A 16,730-nucleotide genomic window follows, 5' to 3' on the forward strand; every position below is an offset into this window, starting at 1 on the left:
CAGCTAATAGAAAGGCTTTGTAATGGGAATGTTTTACATCCTTTAAAAATGATAACCTTTTGTACGATGATTGTGGGAGCTCATAATCTTGAAAGAATAATTTCATGGCGTGATTTTTCAAGTATGATGTTGTTACGGAACCGTAATGGCCATCAAAAATGGCATGGAAGAAAAATGGAACTGGGAGTGGTCATTTTGACATACGATGCGTTCATCTTAGTTTGCTTTGCGTGAGAATTCCGATGTCTATGTGAAACTTCTCTGTCTCATGTTTCGGTTGAATTTTGTCGTGCCCGCGGGGTGGGGGTTGGGGGTGGTAAGGTTTTCAGACTATCTAGACAAATTACAATGTACTAAAAGCTGAATATGTATGCATTACTTTATATATCACGAGATAGATTCAAATTAAGCAAGATTTACTTTATATATCACGTCTAGTAAGATAAACAAGATAGTAGGTCTGCAACTGAAACAACCAAACTAGCATGAGAAAACTCATTTCAAAGATATTAATCTGTAAAGGTATTGATGTAACTATATATACTAATGACTAGAGGTTCACACCAAACTTATCAGCACCAATCCATTAAAACCCATATATACATATGCTATGTTATACAGATATTAACATGCCAATAGATGTATATGTATTCAAACAACAATGGATAGGACACACAGAGAGACAAAAAAAAACATTTAGGTGCTATAATCTTTCATGGTAGAATCGATTCCACTACAAAATTATACGCTACTTTTTCCAACTCATATGAAGCAGCCTTACAAATAGACTTTACCACGAACACAATAATAATAAAAAAATATATATATGTAATTTCACATTCTAATTCCCTTTATGCAATCAGACAACACCCTTTATGCAATCAGACAACACCCCACACCATAATCACGGGCAACATAACCCGTAAAAGACTCGGCGTGATTATTAGCAGTAAAATTATCACCCATAGGTAATCGCAACACCGACAACTTCTTGATTTGATGCCACATGCCAAATCCCAGCACATCCGATAATTATCATAAACTCATCCGATAATCATAAACTCATCATCTTCGTAGAACACCGTTTGTCTCGCTTCTTTTTTTCTAAGAAGGGATGATTTTCTAACTGATTGGTAACTTCATATGCCAGCCTCCTACGGCCTGCATGACCGCTAGCTCATAGTTGAGATGCCCATCTTCAGTATACACACCTAATTCTTCCACTCTCTTCTTCTCATCTAAATAACATGGCATATCTTCTTCTGACAATGGAATTGCGATTCCATTCCGACACAACACAGCACTAGATTGACGGAGACAAAACGAAATCCAGCCGACCATGCTTAAGAAGACTCTCAGTCATGGTTTTCCGATAAGCGTATGATTCTCCTTGTAGAATATCACGATTAATTCATGCTTGTCTTACAAAAACAATATTTCATGTTTTCTTTGTTGTTCTCACAAGAGATTCTCAAGAGAACATCACTAATGATCTATGCTTTTCTAATTAAAGGAATATGTGTTTCCACTTTCTTATTGAGCAAAGAGTGAACGATACTCCTATCTCTTGGAAAGAGGTGCTAAAAGGCCCTTTCTATTTACTCTAAAGCTTTTGAAACTTGTCTTCTAAGGATTTAAAATCTCGAAATCCAGCATTAACGATTTACAATGGATGTACGAAAATTAAAACAATTAATGTGGTTGTCCCATAGTAATTGATGATGCTACTTTAGTTAGTGAGGGTTTGGTAAGCTAGCAGAAAGGCTTTGCAATGGGAAGGGTTTACATCCTTTAAAAATGATTAAATTATGTATAATGGTTGTGGGAGCTCAAAATATTGAAAGAATAATTTCAATGCGTGATTTTTTAAGTATGATCTTGTTACCGAGCCGCAATGACCGTCAAAAATGGCATAGAAGGAAAATGGAACTTACAGTGGTCATTTTGACATATGAAGGGATGATTTTCTAACCGATTGGTAACTCCATATGCCAGCCTCCTAGGGCCGGTATGACTGCATGCGCTCACAGTTGAGACCACAATCTTCAGTATACACACCTAATTGTTCCACTCTCTTCTTTTCATCTAAATAACATGGCATATCTTCTTGTGACAATGGAATTGCGATTCAATCCCGGCACAAGACTGCACTAGATTTATGGAGACAAAAACGAAAGCTAGTCGACCATGCTTAAGAAGTCTCTCAGTCATGATTTTCCGGTAAGAGTGTGATTCACGTCGTGGAATATCACGATTGATTATTGCTTGTTTTACAAAAATAGTATTTCATGATTTCTTTGTTGCTCTCATAGGAGATTCTCGGGAGAGCATCACTAATGATCGATGCTTTTCTAATTAAAGCAATATGTGTTTAAACTTCCTTATTGAGCAAAGAATGAGTGATACTCCTATCTCTTGGAAAGAGGTGCTAAAGGGGCCTTTCTCCTATCTCATGTTTGCAGCGGGGGATTAGTCGGTGCGCGTAAGCTGGCCCGGAAACCCTCGTTAGGGAAGTTCCCTTTCCAAAAAAAAAAACTTGAGAAAGTTATATTCAAAGGGTTTAAAATCTCAAAACTGACATTAACGATTTACAGTTGATGTACAAGGATGAAAACAGTTAATATGATTGTCCTATTGTAATTGATAATGTTGCTTTAGTTAGTGAGGGTTTGGTCGGCCATTAGAAAGGCTTTGCAATGGGAAGGTTTTACATCCTTTAAAAATGGTTAAATTATGCATAATGATTATAATCTTGAAAGAATAATTTCATGGCATGATTTTTCAAGTATGATGCTGTTACGGAGCCGCAATGGCCGTCAAAAAGGACATAGAAGGAAAATGGAACTTTGAGTGGTCATTTTGACATATGATGCGTTCATCTTAGTTCGCTTTTCATGAGGGTTCCCATGTCTTTGTGAGACTTCTTGATCTCTTGTTTGGGTTGAATCATTCTCCGTGGGGGGAGTATGGTTTTGAGATGGTGTATACAGCCTACAATGTATAAAAGAGTGAATATGTATGCATTCGTCTACGAGATACATGCAAATCACGCAAGACTGACTCTATATATCATGTCTAGTAGGCTAAACAAGATAGTAGGTATGCAACTGAAACAACCAAACTAACATGTGTAAACTCATTTCAAAGATATCAATTGTGTTTGTAAAAATAACCAACCAAGGGAGATCCCATTATTTCTAATGGTTTCACAGTGTTGAGGCTCAATTAAACAAAATTATCTAACATTCAACTGGAATGTATCAAATGCTCTCCATAACATGCCTTCCATCATGAAACCATAAAGATTAAAATACACCCATATGAATTCACAACACCAACAGCTTCTTGATTTGATACCACATCTGATAATCATAAACTCATCATCGTCGCTCAACACCATTTTCCGGAAAGAGGTGCTAAACGCCATTTCCCTTTAATCAAAAGCTTGTGAAAGTTGTATTCTAAGGGTTTTAAATCTCGAAAACCGGCATTAACGATTTAAAATTTATGTACGAAAACAGTTAATGCGGTTGTCCCATAGTAATTGATGACGCTACTTTAGTTAGTGAGGGTTTGGTCAGCTAGTAGAAAGGCTTTGTAATGGGAATGTTTTACATCCATTAAAAATGATAACCTTTTGTACGATGATTGTGGGAGCTCATACTCTTGAAAGAATAATTTCATGGCGTGATTTTTCAAGTATGATGTTGTTATGGAACTGTAATGGCCATCAAAAATGGCGTAGAAGAAAAATGGAACTTGGAGTGGTCATTTTGACAAACGATGCGTTCATCTTAGTTTGCTTTGCGTGAGAATTCCGATGTCTATGTGAAACTTCTCTGTCTCATGTTTGGGTTGAATTTGCTCGTGCGCACGGGGTGGGGGTTGGGGGTGGTAAGGTTTTGAGACTATCTAGACAAATTACAATGTACTAAAAGCATTACTTTATATATCACGAGATAGATTCAAATTAAGCAAGATTTACTTTATATATCACGGTTAGTAAGATAAACAAGATGGTAGGTATGCAACTGAAACAACCAAACTAGCATAAGAAAACTCATTTCAAAGATATTAATCTGTAAAGGTATTGATGTAACTATATATACTAATAACTAGAGGTTCACACCAAACTTATCAGCACCAATCCATTAAAACCCATATATACATATGCTGTGTTATACAGATATTAACATACCAATAGATGTATATGTATTCAAACAACAATGGATAGGACACACAGAGAGACAAAAAAAAACATTTCAGTGCTATAATCTTTCATGGTAGAATCGATTCCACTACAAAATTATACGCTACTTTTTCCAACTCATATGAAGCAGCCTTACAAATAGGCTTTACCACGAACACAATAATATATATATATATATATATATATATATATATATATATATACATATGTAATTTCACATTCTAATTCCCTTTATGCAATCAAACAACACCCCGCACCATAATCACGGGCGACACGAACCCGCAAAAGACTCGGCGTGATTATTAGCAGTAAAATTATCACCCATAGGTAATCGCAACACCGACAACTTCTTGATTTGATGCCACATGCCAAATCCCAGCACATCCGATAATTATCATAAACTCATCCGATAATCATAAACTCATCATCTTCGTAGAACACCATTTGTCTCGCTTCTTTCTTTCTAAGAAAGGATGATTTTCTAACTGATTGGTAACTTCATATGCCAGCCTCCTACGGCCCGCATGACTGCTAGCTCATAGTTGAGATGCCCATCTTCAGTATACACACCTAATTCTTCCACTCTCTTCTTCTCATCTAAATAACATGGCATATCTTCTTCTGACAATGGAATTGCGATTCCATTCCGACACAAGACAACACTAGATTGATGGAGACAAAACGAAATCCAGCCGACCATGCTTAAGAAGACTCTCAGTCATGGTTTTCCGGTAAGCGTATGATTCTCCTCGTAGAATATCACGATTAATTCATGCTTGTTTTACAAAAACAGTATTTCATGTTTTCTTTGTTGTTCTCACAAGAGATTCTCAAGAGAACATCACTAATGATCTATGCTTTTCTAATTAAAGGAATATGTGTTTCCACTTTCTTATTGAGCAAAGAGTGAACGATACTCCTATCTCTTGGAAAGAGGTGCTAAAAGGCCCTTTCTATTTACTCTAAAGCTTTTGAAAGTTGTCTTCTAAGGGTTTAAAATCTCGAAATCCAGCATTAACGATTTACAATGGATGTACGAAAATTAAAACAATTAATGTGGTTGTCCCATAGTAATTGATGATGCTACTTTAGTTAGTGAGGGTTTGGTAAGCTAGCAGAAAGGCTTTGCAATGGGAAGGGTTTACATCCTTTAAAAATGATTAAATTATGTATAATGGTTGTGGGAGCTCAAAATATTGAAAGAATAATTTCAATGCGTGATTTTTTAAGTATGATCTTGTTACCGAGCCGCAATAACCGTCAAAAATGGCATAGAAGGAAAATGGAACTTACAGTGGTCATTTAGACATATGAAGGGATGATTTTCTAACCGATTGGTAACTCCATATGCCAGCCTCCTAGGGCCGGTATGACTGCCTGCGCTCACAGTTGAGACCACAATCTTCAGTATACACACCTAATTGTTCCATTCTCTTCTTTTCATCTAAATAACATGGCATATCTTCTTGCGACAATGGAATTGCGATTCAATCCCGACACAAGACTGCACTAGATTTATGGAGACAAAAACGAAAGCTAGTCGACCATGCTTAAGAAGTCTCTCAGTCATGATTTTCCGGTAAGCGTGTGATTCACGTCGTGGAATATCACGATTGATTATTGCTTGTTTTACAAAAATAGTATTTCATGATTTCTTTGTTGTTCTCACAGGAGATTCTCGGGAGAGCATCACTAATGATCGATGCTTTTTCTAGTTAACGCAATATGTGTTTAAACTTCCTTATTGAGCAAAGAATGAGTGATACTCCTATCTCTTGGAAAGAGGTGCTAAAGGGGCCTTTCTCTTTACTCTAAAGCTTGAGAAAGTTATATTCAAAGGGTTTAAAATCTCAAAACTGACATTAACGATTTACAGTTGATGTACAAGGATGAAAACAGTTAATATGATTGTCCTATAGTAATTGATAATGTTGCTTTAGTTAGTGAGGGTTTGGACGGCTAGTAGAAAGGCTTTGCAATGGGAAGGTTTTACATCCTTTAAAAATGGTTAAATTATGCATAATGATTATAATCTTAAAAGAATAATTTCATGGCATGATTTTTCAAGTATGATGCTGTTACGGAGCCGCAATGGCCGTCAAAAAGGACATAGAAGGAAAATGGAACTTTGAGTGGTCATTTTGACATATGATGCGTTCATCTTCGTTCGCTTTTCATGAGGGTTCTCATGTCTTTGTGAGACTTCTTGATCTCTTGTTTGGGTTGAATCATTCTCCGTGGGGGGAGTATGGTTTTAAGACGGTGTATACAGCCTACAATGTATAAAAGAGTGAATATGTATGCATTCGTCTACGAGATACATGCAAATCACGCAAGACTGACTTTATATATCATGTCTAGTAGGCTAAACAAGATAGTAGGTATGCAACTGAAACAACCAAACTAACATGTGTAAACTCATTTCAAAGATATCAATTGTGTTTGTAAAAATAACTAACCAAGGGAGATCCCATTATTTCTAAGGTTTCACAGTGTTGAGGCTCAATTAAACAAAATTATCTAACATTCAACTGGAATGTATCAAATGCTCTCCACAACAAGCCTTCCATCATGAAACCATAAAGATTAAAATACATCTTTTAACAATTATACATATGATCTCTATAACCTAACTTAATTGTTCTATCGTCTAATTATATAAACATTCAATCCAATTTAAAATAGAAAACTTGTTTGCCTATTTTTAATGAATTACCCTTAAGTTCATTTTGTTTTATAGAAAATAACACAGAAGTGTTCTTCACCCTCAAACAGCAGCCTACAACTTAAATCCAGTAAAAACTACTACTAAAATACTCATACAAAGAGAGAAGAGCCACGACCATATTCAGTCAAATATAGTTTATTCTTATGAATTAATCAAAAATAAAAACGGAACTTGACGTATTGTAGGGTATTAACAAAATTCACACATGGATAGTTGGGAATTGATAATGAAATTTAAACATAATTAGTTTAACGAAATTTGAATAAATCGAGAATCACACCGGAACATAAACTCCTGAAAAGTATTCCTAAATTTCAGACAAGATAGTTGGAATATTAATTTTGAAATTTGAAAAAAAAAACATGGCTTTCATGTCAGAATTTTATGATTCAATTTAGGGGTCTATATCATATTAAACAAAATTTAAATAAGTTAGAATTTATTGTAGGAGTGTAGATCAGCGAAAGTATGTCTATATAAGTTAACGCATTCGAGTGTACCATGCGTATATAGTTAATGGTCTCATGTGTGTATTAAATAACCATGCCAAATAAACATGTATTCAAATTTTAGTAGATTATATTAATTGGTTTGGTCAAAATTTCTATTTTTGTAATCTATTCATATCTATTATGTTTTTTATCCTTTGCACCTGGACTATCTTTTTGATATTCTATTATACCACTGTACGTTCCTACCCGACATTAAAATAGTATATTGTCCTTAACAGATTATTTTGTATTTTTCTAATTCTTATTATCTTTTATTATATTATGAGATTCACTACCAACCCTACTCCCACTATGGCACCCACAACAATTCGTTGGCGACAATTTTGTTCTTCACCCCGACACAATTCTTCCATATATCCAATGTCGTTCTAAAACAAATTAATATAATTTATTTGTGTCTCACTCATCACCAACTTATCTTTATTTTTCGAATATAATTATTTTATTTAGCAATTGTCATTTTAAAAGATTAACATAATTTGTATTAATAATGTGGTTGGTTATATTTTTGTTATAAAATATTTTATTAAGCTTATATAACCAAAAATTGTAAATAGATATATTGAAAGCTAATAACTCATAGGATATTTTTGACAATCCATATAAATCTAAAAAAGGGAACTTACTATGGGATACATTTTTAGTTCAAAAAATGGTGTACCGTAAGGTGAAATAGTATTAGGATAATTATATACATTGTTTTTATGTATTAAGTTAGTGTCGGCCCGTGATATTTAAAGACACTCAGATCTATAAATTTGCTAGAACAAACGTAGATGATAGAGATAGAAAATATAATTACAAGATAACTAACAAGTTGGAATCAAATTTTCAAATATTGAAAACTGAATAGTAAACCGCACCATCTCAACGGCAAGTGTCAACCCGCATCAAAGCCTACGTGCGTGGAACATTAACTGTGGAATACTAGCCAAAGGACTCTTAATGTCAGTATTTCTATATTTGTACCAAATGTATATGTACAGCTTGATATATAGTACATTTTCTTTGATGCAAGAACCAAAGGCCAGGTTAAAACGTAATATGATAAGGTCATGGTTAATTATGTGGAATGATGAGTAATGTTACGTACTAATTAAGCAATGTGGAGTATCATATATACTAACATGATTTTACCTGCATGTTTAATATAAAAGACAAATATGCGGCTAGATTGGTAAAATTTTGAAACTATTATTTTTACAGAATCAATGGAAAATATTTTCCCCAAATAAAATAATAGTCGCTGTAATTTTAGATATACTTTATAAATCAACAATGAGACAAAATTACACACAACATGCAGCTAGCATAATGGACAATATTGTAGTATGTCCGTGCACTAAAAATAACTTGGTTTTCTTAAATGGGAAAGTGAATATCCAAAGGATGTTTTATTGGCGTAGAACAACATTCAGTTGAAAAAAAAAAATACAACAGAGTTGACTATTATCTTGGCTCTTTGTTAAGCAAAAGGCTATATTAGCACAACCCATTTGCCTTGCTACTCATCCAACAGCATTGTAAACAGTAACTAGCAACATCTAAAAGGCAATGAAGAATTTGGGTTTTTTTCTGTTCTTGGTTCTCCTGGCAACAACTTCATTGGAGATCAATGCTCAGACATGCAAACCAAGTGGTGGTATCCGGGGAAGAAAACCGCCTCCAGGAGAATGCAACCGTGAGAACAACTCGGATTGTTGTGTCCAAGGTAAGTTTTACACCACGTATACATGCTCGCCTCCAGTGACAGGCGATACTAAAGCAACACTGACAATAAACAGTTTCCAAAAGGGAGGTGATGGTGGTGGTCCGTCGGAGTGTGACAACCAATACCACTCTGATGACACACCAGTTGTGGCGCTGTCAACTGGATGGTACAAGGGAGGGGATAGGTGCCACAAGTATATTACCATCAATGGAAATGGGAGGAGTGTAAAGGCAATGGTTGTGGATGAGTGTGACTCTACTATGGGGTGCGATGATGATCATGACTATCAACCCCCTTGCCCTAATAATATTGTTGATGCTTCCAAAGCAGTGTGGAAGGCCTTAGGGGTATCCGAGGATAACTGGGGAGATTTGGATATTACCTGGACAGAGTGATGTTAATCTAGCTCTCCTTTTAAAACATCAAATACTATTTCTGTTTCTGTGTTTTGTGGATATTTTAATCTGTAAAATTATTGATGTAACTATATATACTAATGACTAGAGGTTCACACCAAACTTATCAACACCACTATCCATTCAAACCCATATACAGATATATTACGTTATACACATATTAACATACCTTTAGATGTATATGGATTCAAACAACAACTGATATGACACACAAAGACACACAAAACCCATTCAGTGGTATAATCTTTCATGCTAGAATCAATTCCACTACTAAATTTTAGACTACTTTTTCCTACTCATATGAAGCAGCCCTACAAATAGACTTCACCACAAACACAATAAAAAAAAATTATGTATTTTCACATTCTAATTCCCTTTATGCAATCAGACAATACCCTGCACCGTAATCACAGGCAAACCGAACCTTTAACAGACTCTACCTGATTATTATCAAAACAAAACCACAATAGCAGTAAAATTATCACCCATATGAATTCGCAACACCGACAGCTTCTTGATTTGATACCACATCCCAAATCCCAGCACATCTGATAATCATAAACTCATCATCGTCGCTCAACACCATTTTCCGGAAAGAGGTGCTAAACGCCATTTCTCTTTAATCAAAAGCTTGTGAAAGTTGTATTCTAAGGGTTTTAAATCTCGAAAACCGGCATTAACGATTTAAAATTTATGTACGAAAACAGTTAATGCGGTTGTCCCATAGTAATTGATGACGCTACTTTAGTTAGTGAGGGTTTGGTCACCTAGTAGAAAGGCTTTGTAATGGGAATGTTTTACATCCTTTAAAAATGATAACCGTTTGTACGATGATTGTGGGAGCTCATAATCTTGAAAGAATAATTTCATGGCGTGATTTTTCAAGTATGATGTTGTTACGGAACCGTAATGGCCATCAAAAATGGCATGGAAGAAAAATGGAACTGGGAGTGGTCATTTTGACATACGATGCGTTCATCTTAGTTTGCTTTGCGTGAGAATTCCGATGTCTATGTGAAACTTCTCTGTCTCATGTTTCGGTTGAATTTTGTCGTGCGCGCGGGGTGGGGGTTGGGGGTGGTAAGGTTTTCAGACTATCTAGACAAATTACAATGTACTAAAAGCTGAATATGTATGCATTACTTTATATATCACGAGATAGATTCAAATTAAGCAAGATTTACTTTATATATCACGTCTAGTAAGATAAACAAGATAGTAGGTCTGCAACTGAAACAACCAAACTAGCATGAGAAAACTCATTTCAAAGATATTAATCTGTAAAGGTATTGATGTAACTATATTATACTAATCACTAGAGGTTCACACCAAACTTATCAGCACCAATCCATTAAAACCCATATATACATATGCTATGTTATACAGATATTAACATGCCAATAGATGTATATACATATTCTTCCACTCTCTTCTTCTCATCTAAATAACATGGCATATCTTCTTCTGACAATGGAATTGCGATTCCATTCCGACACAACACAGCACTAGATTGACGGAGACAAAACGAAATCCAGCCGACCATGCTTAAGAAGACTCTCAGTCATGGTTTTCCGATAAGCGTATGATTCTCCTTGTAGAATATCACGATTAATTCATGCTTGTCTTACAAAAACAGTATTTCATGTTTTCTTTGTTGTTCTCACAAGAGATTCTCAAGAGAACATCACTAATGATCTATGCTTTTCTAATTAAAGGAATATGTGTTTCCACTTTCTTATTGAGCAAAGAGTGAACGATACTCCTATCTCTTGGAAAGAGGTGCTAAAAGGCCCTTTCTATTTACTCTAAAGCTTTTGAAACTTGTCTTCTAAGGATTTAAAATCTCGAAATCCAGCATTAACGATTTACAATGGATGTACGAAAATTAAAACAATTAATGTGGTTGTCCCATAGTAATTGATGATGCTACTTTAGTTAGTGAGGGTTTGGTAAGCTAGCAGAAAGGCTTTGCAATGGGAAGGGTTTACATCCTTTAAAAATGATTAAATTATGTATAATGGTTGTGGGAGCTCAAAATATTGAAAGAATAATTTCAATGCGTGATTTTTTAAGTATGATCTTGTTACCGAGCCGCAATAACCGTCAAAAATGGCATAGAAGGAAAATGGAACTTACAGTGGTCATTTAGACATATGAAGGGATGATTTTCTAACCGATTGGTAACTCCATATGCCAGCCTCCTAGGGCCGGTATGACTGCCTGCGCTCACAGTTGAGACCACAATCTTCAGTATACACACCTAATTGTTCCATTCTCTTCTTTTCATCTAAATAACATGGCATATCTTCTTGCGACAATGGAATTGCGATTCAATCCCGACACAAGACTGCACTAGATTTATGGAGACAAAAACGAAAGCTAGTCGACCATGCTTAAGAAGTCTCTCAGTCATGATTTTCCGGTAAGCATGTGATTCACGTCGTGGAATATCACGATTGATTATTGCTTGTTTTACAAAAATAGTATTTCATGATTTCTTTGTTGTTCTCATAGGAGATTCTCGGGAGAGCATCACTAATGATCGATGCTTTTTCTAGTTAACGCAATATGTGTTTAAACTTCCTTATTGAGCAAAGAATGAGTGATACTCCTATCTCTTGGAAAGAGGTGCTAAAGGGGCCTTTCTCTTTACTCTAAAGCTTGAGAAAGTTATATTCAAAGGGTTTAAAATCTCAAAACTGACATTAACGATTTACAGTTGATGTACAAGGATGAAAACAGTTAATATGATTGTCCTATAGTAATTGATAATGTTGCTTTAGTTAGTGAGGGTTTGGACGGCTAGTAGAAAGGCTTTGCAATGGGAAGGTTTTACATCCTTTAAAAATGGTTAAATTATGCATAATGATTATAATCTTAAAAGAATAATTTCATGGCATGATTTTTCAAGTATGATGCTGTTACGGAGCCGCAATGGCCGTCAAAAAGGACATAGAAGGAAAATGGAACTTTGAGTGGTCATTTTGACATATGATGCGTTCATCTTCGTTCGCTTTTCATGAGGGTTCTCATGTCTTTGTGAGACTTCTTGATCTCTTGTTTGGGTTGAATCATTCTCCGTGGGGGGAGTATGGTTTTAAGACGGTGTATACAGCCTACAATGTATAAAAGAGTGAATATGTATGCATTCGTCTACGAGATACATGCAAATCACGCAAGACTGACTTTATATATCATGTCTAGTAGGCTAAACAAGATAGTAGGTATGCAACTGAAACAACCAAACTAACATGTGTAAACTCATTTCAAAGATATCAATTGTGTTTGTAAAGATAACTAACCAAGGGAGATCCCATTATTTCTAAGGTTTCACAGTGTTGAGGCTCAATTAAACAAAATTATCTAACATTCAACTGGAATGTATCAAATGCTCTCCACAACAAGCCTTCCATCATGAAACCATAAAGATTAAAATACATCTTTTAACAATTATACATATGATCTCTATAACCTAACTTAATTGTTCTATCGTCTAATTATATAAACATTCAATCCAATTTAAAATAGAAAACTTGTTTGCCTATTTTTAATGAATTACCCTTAAGTTCATTTTGTTTTATAGAAAATAACACAGAAGTGTTCTTCACCCTCAAACAGCAGCCTACAACTTAAATCCAGTAAAAACTACTACTAAAATACTCATACAAAGAGAGAAGAGCCACGACCATATTCAGTCAAATATAGTTTATTCTTATGAATTAATCAAAAATAAAAACGGAACTTGACGTATTGTAGGGTATTAACAAAATTCACACATGGATAGTTGGGAATTGATAATGAAATTTAAACATAATCAGTTTAACGAAATTTGAATAAATCGAGAATCACACCGGAACATAAACTCCTGAAAAGTATTCCTAAATTTCAGACAAGATAGTTGGAATATTAATTTTGAAATTTGAAAAAAAAAACATGGCTTTCATGTCAGAATTTTATGATTCAATTTAGGGGTCTATATCATATTAAACAAAATTTAAATAAGTTAGAATTTATTGTAGGAGTGTAGATCAGCGAAAGTATGTCTATATAAGTTAACGCATTCGAGTGTACCATGCGTATATAGTTAATGGTCTCATGTGTGTATTAAATAACCATGCCAAATAAACATGTATTCAAATTTTAGTAGATTATATTAATTGGTTTGGTCAAAATTTCTATTTTTGTAATCTATTCATATCTATTATGTTTTTTATCCTTTGCACCTGGACTATCTTTTTGATATTCTATTATACCACTGTACGTTCCTACCCGACATTAAAATAGTATATTGTCCTTAACAGATTATTTTGTATTTTTCTAATTCTTATTATCTTTTATTATATTATGAGATTCACTACCAACCCTACTCCCACTATGGCACCCACAACAATTCGTTGGCGACAATTTTGTTCTTCACCCCGACACAATTCTTCCATATATCCAATGTCGTTCTAAAACAAATTAATATAATTTATTTGTGTCTCACTCATCACCAACTTATCTTTATTTTTCGAATATAATTATTTTATTTAGCAATTGTCATTTTAAAAGATTAACATAATTTGAATTAATAATGTGGTTGGTTATATTTTTGTTATAAAATATTTTATTAAGCTTATATAACCAAAAATTGTAAATAGATATATTGAAAGCTAATAACTCATAGGATATTTTTGACAATCCATATAAATCTAAAAAAGGGAACTTACTATGGGATACATTTTTAGTTCAAAAAATGGTGTACCGTAAGGTGAAATAGTATTAGGATAATTATATACATTGTTTTTATGTATTAAGTTAGTGTCGGCCCGTGATATTTAAAGACACTCAGATCTATAAATTTGCTAGAACAAACGTAGATGATAGAGATAGAAAATATAATTACAAGATAACTAACAAGTTGGAATCAAATTTTCAAATATTGAAAACTGAATAGTAAACCGCACCATCTCAACGGCAAGTGTCAACCCGCATCAAAGCCTACGTGCGTGGAACATTAACTGTGGAATACTAGCCAAAGGACTCTTAATGTCAGTATTTCTATATTTGTACCAAATGTATATGTACAGCTTGATATATAGTACATTTTCTTTGATGCAAGAACCAAAGGCCAGGTTAAAACGTAATATGATAAGGTCATGGTTAATTATGTGGAATGATGAGTAATGTTACGTACTAATTAAGCAATATGGAGTATCATATATACTAACATGATTTTACCTGCATGTTTAATATAAAAGACAAATATGCGGCTAGATTGGTAAAATTTTGAAACTATTATTTTTACAGAATCAATGGAAAATATTTTCCCCAAATAAAATAATAGTCGCTGTAATTTTAGATATACTTTATAAATCAACAATGAGACAAAATTACACACAACATGCAGCTAGCATAATGGACAATATTGTAGTATGTCCGTGCACTAAAAATAACTTGGTTTTCTTAAATGGGAAAGTGAATATCCAAAGGATGTTTTATTGGCGTAGAACAACATTCAGTTGAAAAAAAAAAATACAACAGAGTTGACTATTATCTTGGCTCTTTGTTAAGCAAAAGGCTATATTAGCACAACCCATTTGCCTTGCTACTCATCCAACAGCATTGTAAACAGTAACTAGCAACATCTAAAAGGCAATGAAGAATTTGGGTTTTTTTCTGTTCTTGGTTCTCCTGGCAACAACTTCATTGGAGATCAATGCTCAGACATGCAAACCAAGTGGTGGTATCCGGGGAAGAAAACCGCCTCCAGGAGAATGCAACCGTGAGAACAACTCGGATTGTTGTGTCCAAGGTAAGTTTTACACCACGTATACATGCTCGCCTCCAGTGACAGGCGATACTAAAGCAACACTGACAATAAACAGTTTCCAAAAGGGAGGTGATGGTGGTGGTCCGTCGGAGTGTGACAACCAATACCACTCTGATGACACACCAGTTGTGGCGCTGTCAACTGGATGGTACAAGGGAGGGGATAGGTGCCACAAGTATATTACCATCAATGGAAATGGGAGGAGTGTAAAGGCAATGGTTGTGGATGAGTGTGACTCTACTATGGGGTGCGATGATGATCATGACTATCAACCCCCTTGCCCTAATAATATTGTTGATGCTTCCAAAGCAGTGTGGAAGGCCTTAGGGGTATCCGAGGATAACTGGGGAGATTTGGATATTACCTGGACAGAGTGATGTTAATCTAGCTCTCCTTTTAAAACATCAAATACTATTTCTGTTTCTGTGTTTTGTGGATATTTTAATCTGTAAAATTATTGATGTAACTATATATACTAATGACTAGAGGTTCACACCAAACTTATCAACACCACTATCCATTCAAACCCATATACAGATATATTACGTTATACACATATTAACATACCTTTAGATGTATATGGATTCAAACAACAACTGATATGACACACAAAGACACACAAAACCCATTCAGTGGTATAATCTTTCATGCTAGAATCAATTCCACTACTAAATTTTAGACTACTTTTTCCTACTCATATGAAGCAGCCCTACAAATAGACTTCACCACAAACACAATAAAAAAAAATTATGTATTTTCACATTCTAATTCCCTTTATGCAATCAGACAATACCCTGCACCGTAATCACAGGCAAACCGAACCTTTAACAGACTCTACCTGATTATTATCAAAACAAAACCACAATAGCAGTAAAATTATCACCCATATGAATTCGCAACACCGACAGCTTCTTGATTTGATACCACATCCCAAATCCCAGCACATCTGATAATCATAAACTCATCATCGTCGCTCAACACCATTTTCCGGAAAGAGGTGCTAAACGCCATTTCTCTTTAATCAAAAGCTTGTGAAAGTTGTATTCTAAGGGTTTTAAATCTCGAAAACCGGCATTAACGATTTAAAATTTATGTACGAAAACAGTTAATGCGGTTGTCCCATAGTAATTGATGACGCTACTTTAGTTAGTGAGGGTTTGGTCACCTAGTAGAAAGGCTTTGTAATGGGAATGTTTTACATCCTTTAAAAATGATAACCGTTTGTACGATGATTGTGGGAGCTCATAATCTTGAAAGAATAATTTCATGGCGTGATTTTTCAAGTATGATGTTGTTACGGAACCGTAATGGCCATCAAAAATGGCATAGAAGAAAAATGGA

General features: G+C 34.7%; 2 protein-coding genes across 2 annotated transcripts; both read left to right on the top strand.

The window, feature by feature from the left end:
• Positions 1-8,978: 8,978 nt before the first annotated feature.
• On the top strand, positions 8,979-9,681 carry LOC128133830 (kiwellin-1-like). The gene has a single exon (XM_052771354.1). It carries the CDS (start codon positions 9,005-9,007, stop codon positions 9,554-9,556), a length of 552 nt encoding a protein of 183 aa, XP_052627314.1. The 5' UTR covers positions 8,979-9,004; the 3' UTR covers positions 9,557-9,681.
• A 5,507-nt stretch (positions 9,682-15,188) lies between these two features.
• Positions 15,189-15,891, top strand: LOC128133831 (kiwellin-1-like). Its single transcript, XM_052771355.1, has one exon. It carries the CDS (start codon positions 15,215-15,217, stop codon positions 15,764-15,766), a length of 552 nt encoding a protein of 183 aa, XP_052627315.1. The 5' UTR covers positions 15,189-15,214; the 3' UTR covers positions 15,767-15,891.
• The last annotated feature ends 839 nt before the right edge of the window (positions 15,892-16,730 follow it).

Source organism: Lactuca sativa, chromosome 4 (assembly GCF_002870075.4).
Source record: "Lactuca sativa cultivar Salinas chromosome 4, Lsat_Salinas_v11, whole genome shotgun sequence".
NCBI classification, from domain to species: Eukaryota; Viridiplantae; Streptophyta; class Magnoliopsida; order Asterales; family Asteraceae; genus Lactuca; species Lactuca sativa.

Excerpts from the sequence above, each read along its gene's own strand:
- LOC128133830 (XM_052771354.1), top strand. The coding sequence starts at position 9,005 with ATGAAGAATTTGGGTTTTTTTCTGTTCTTGGTTCTCCTGGCAACAACT.
- LOC128133831 (XM_052771355.1), top strand. The coding sequence starts at position 15,215 with ATGAAGAATTTGGGTTTTTTTCTGTTCTTGGTTCTCCTGGCAACAACT.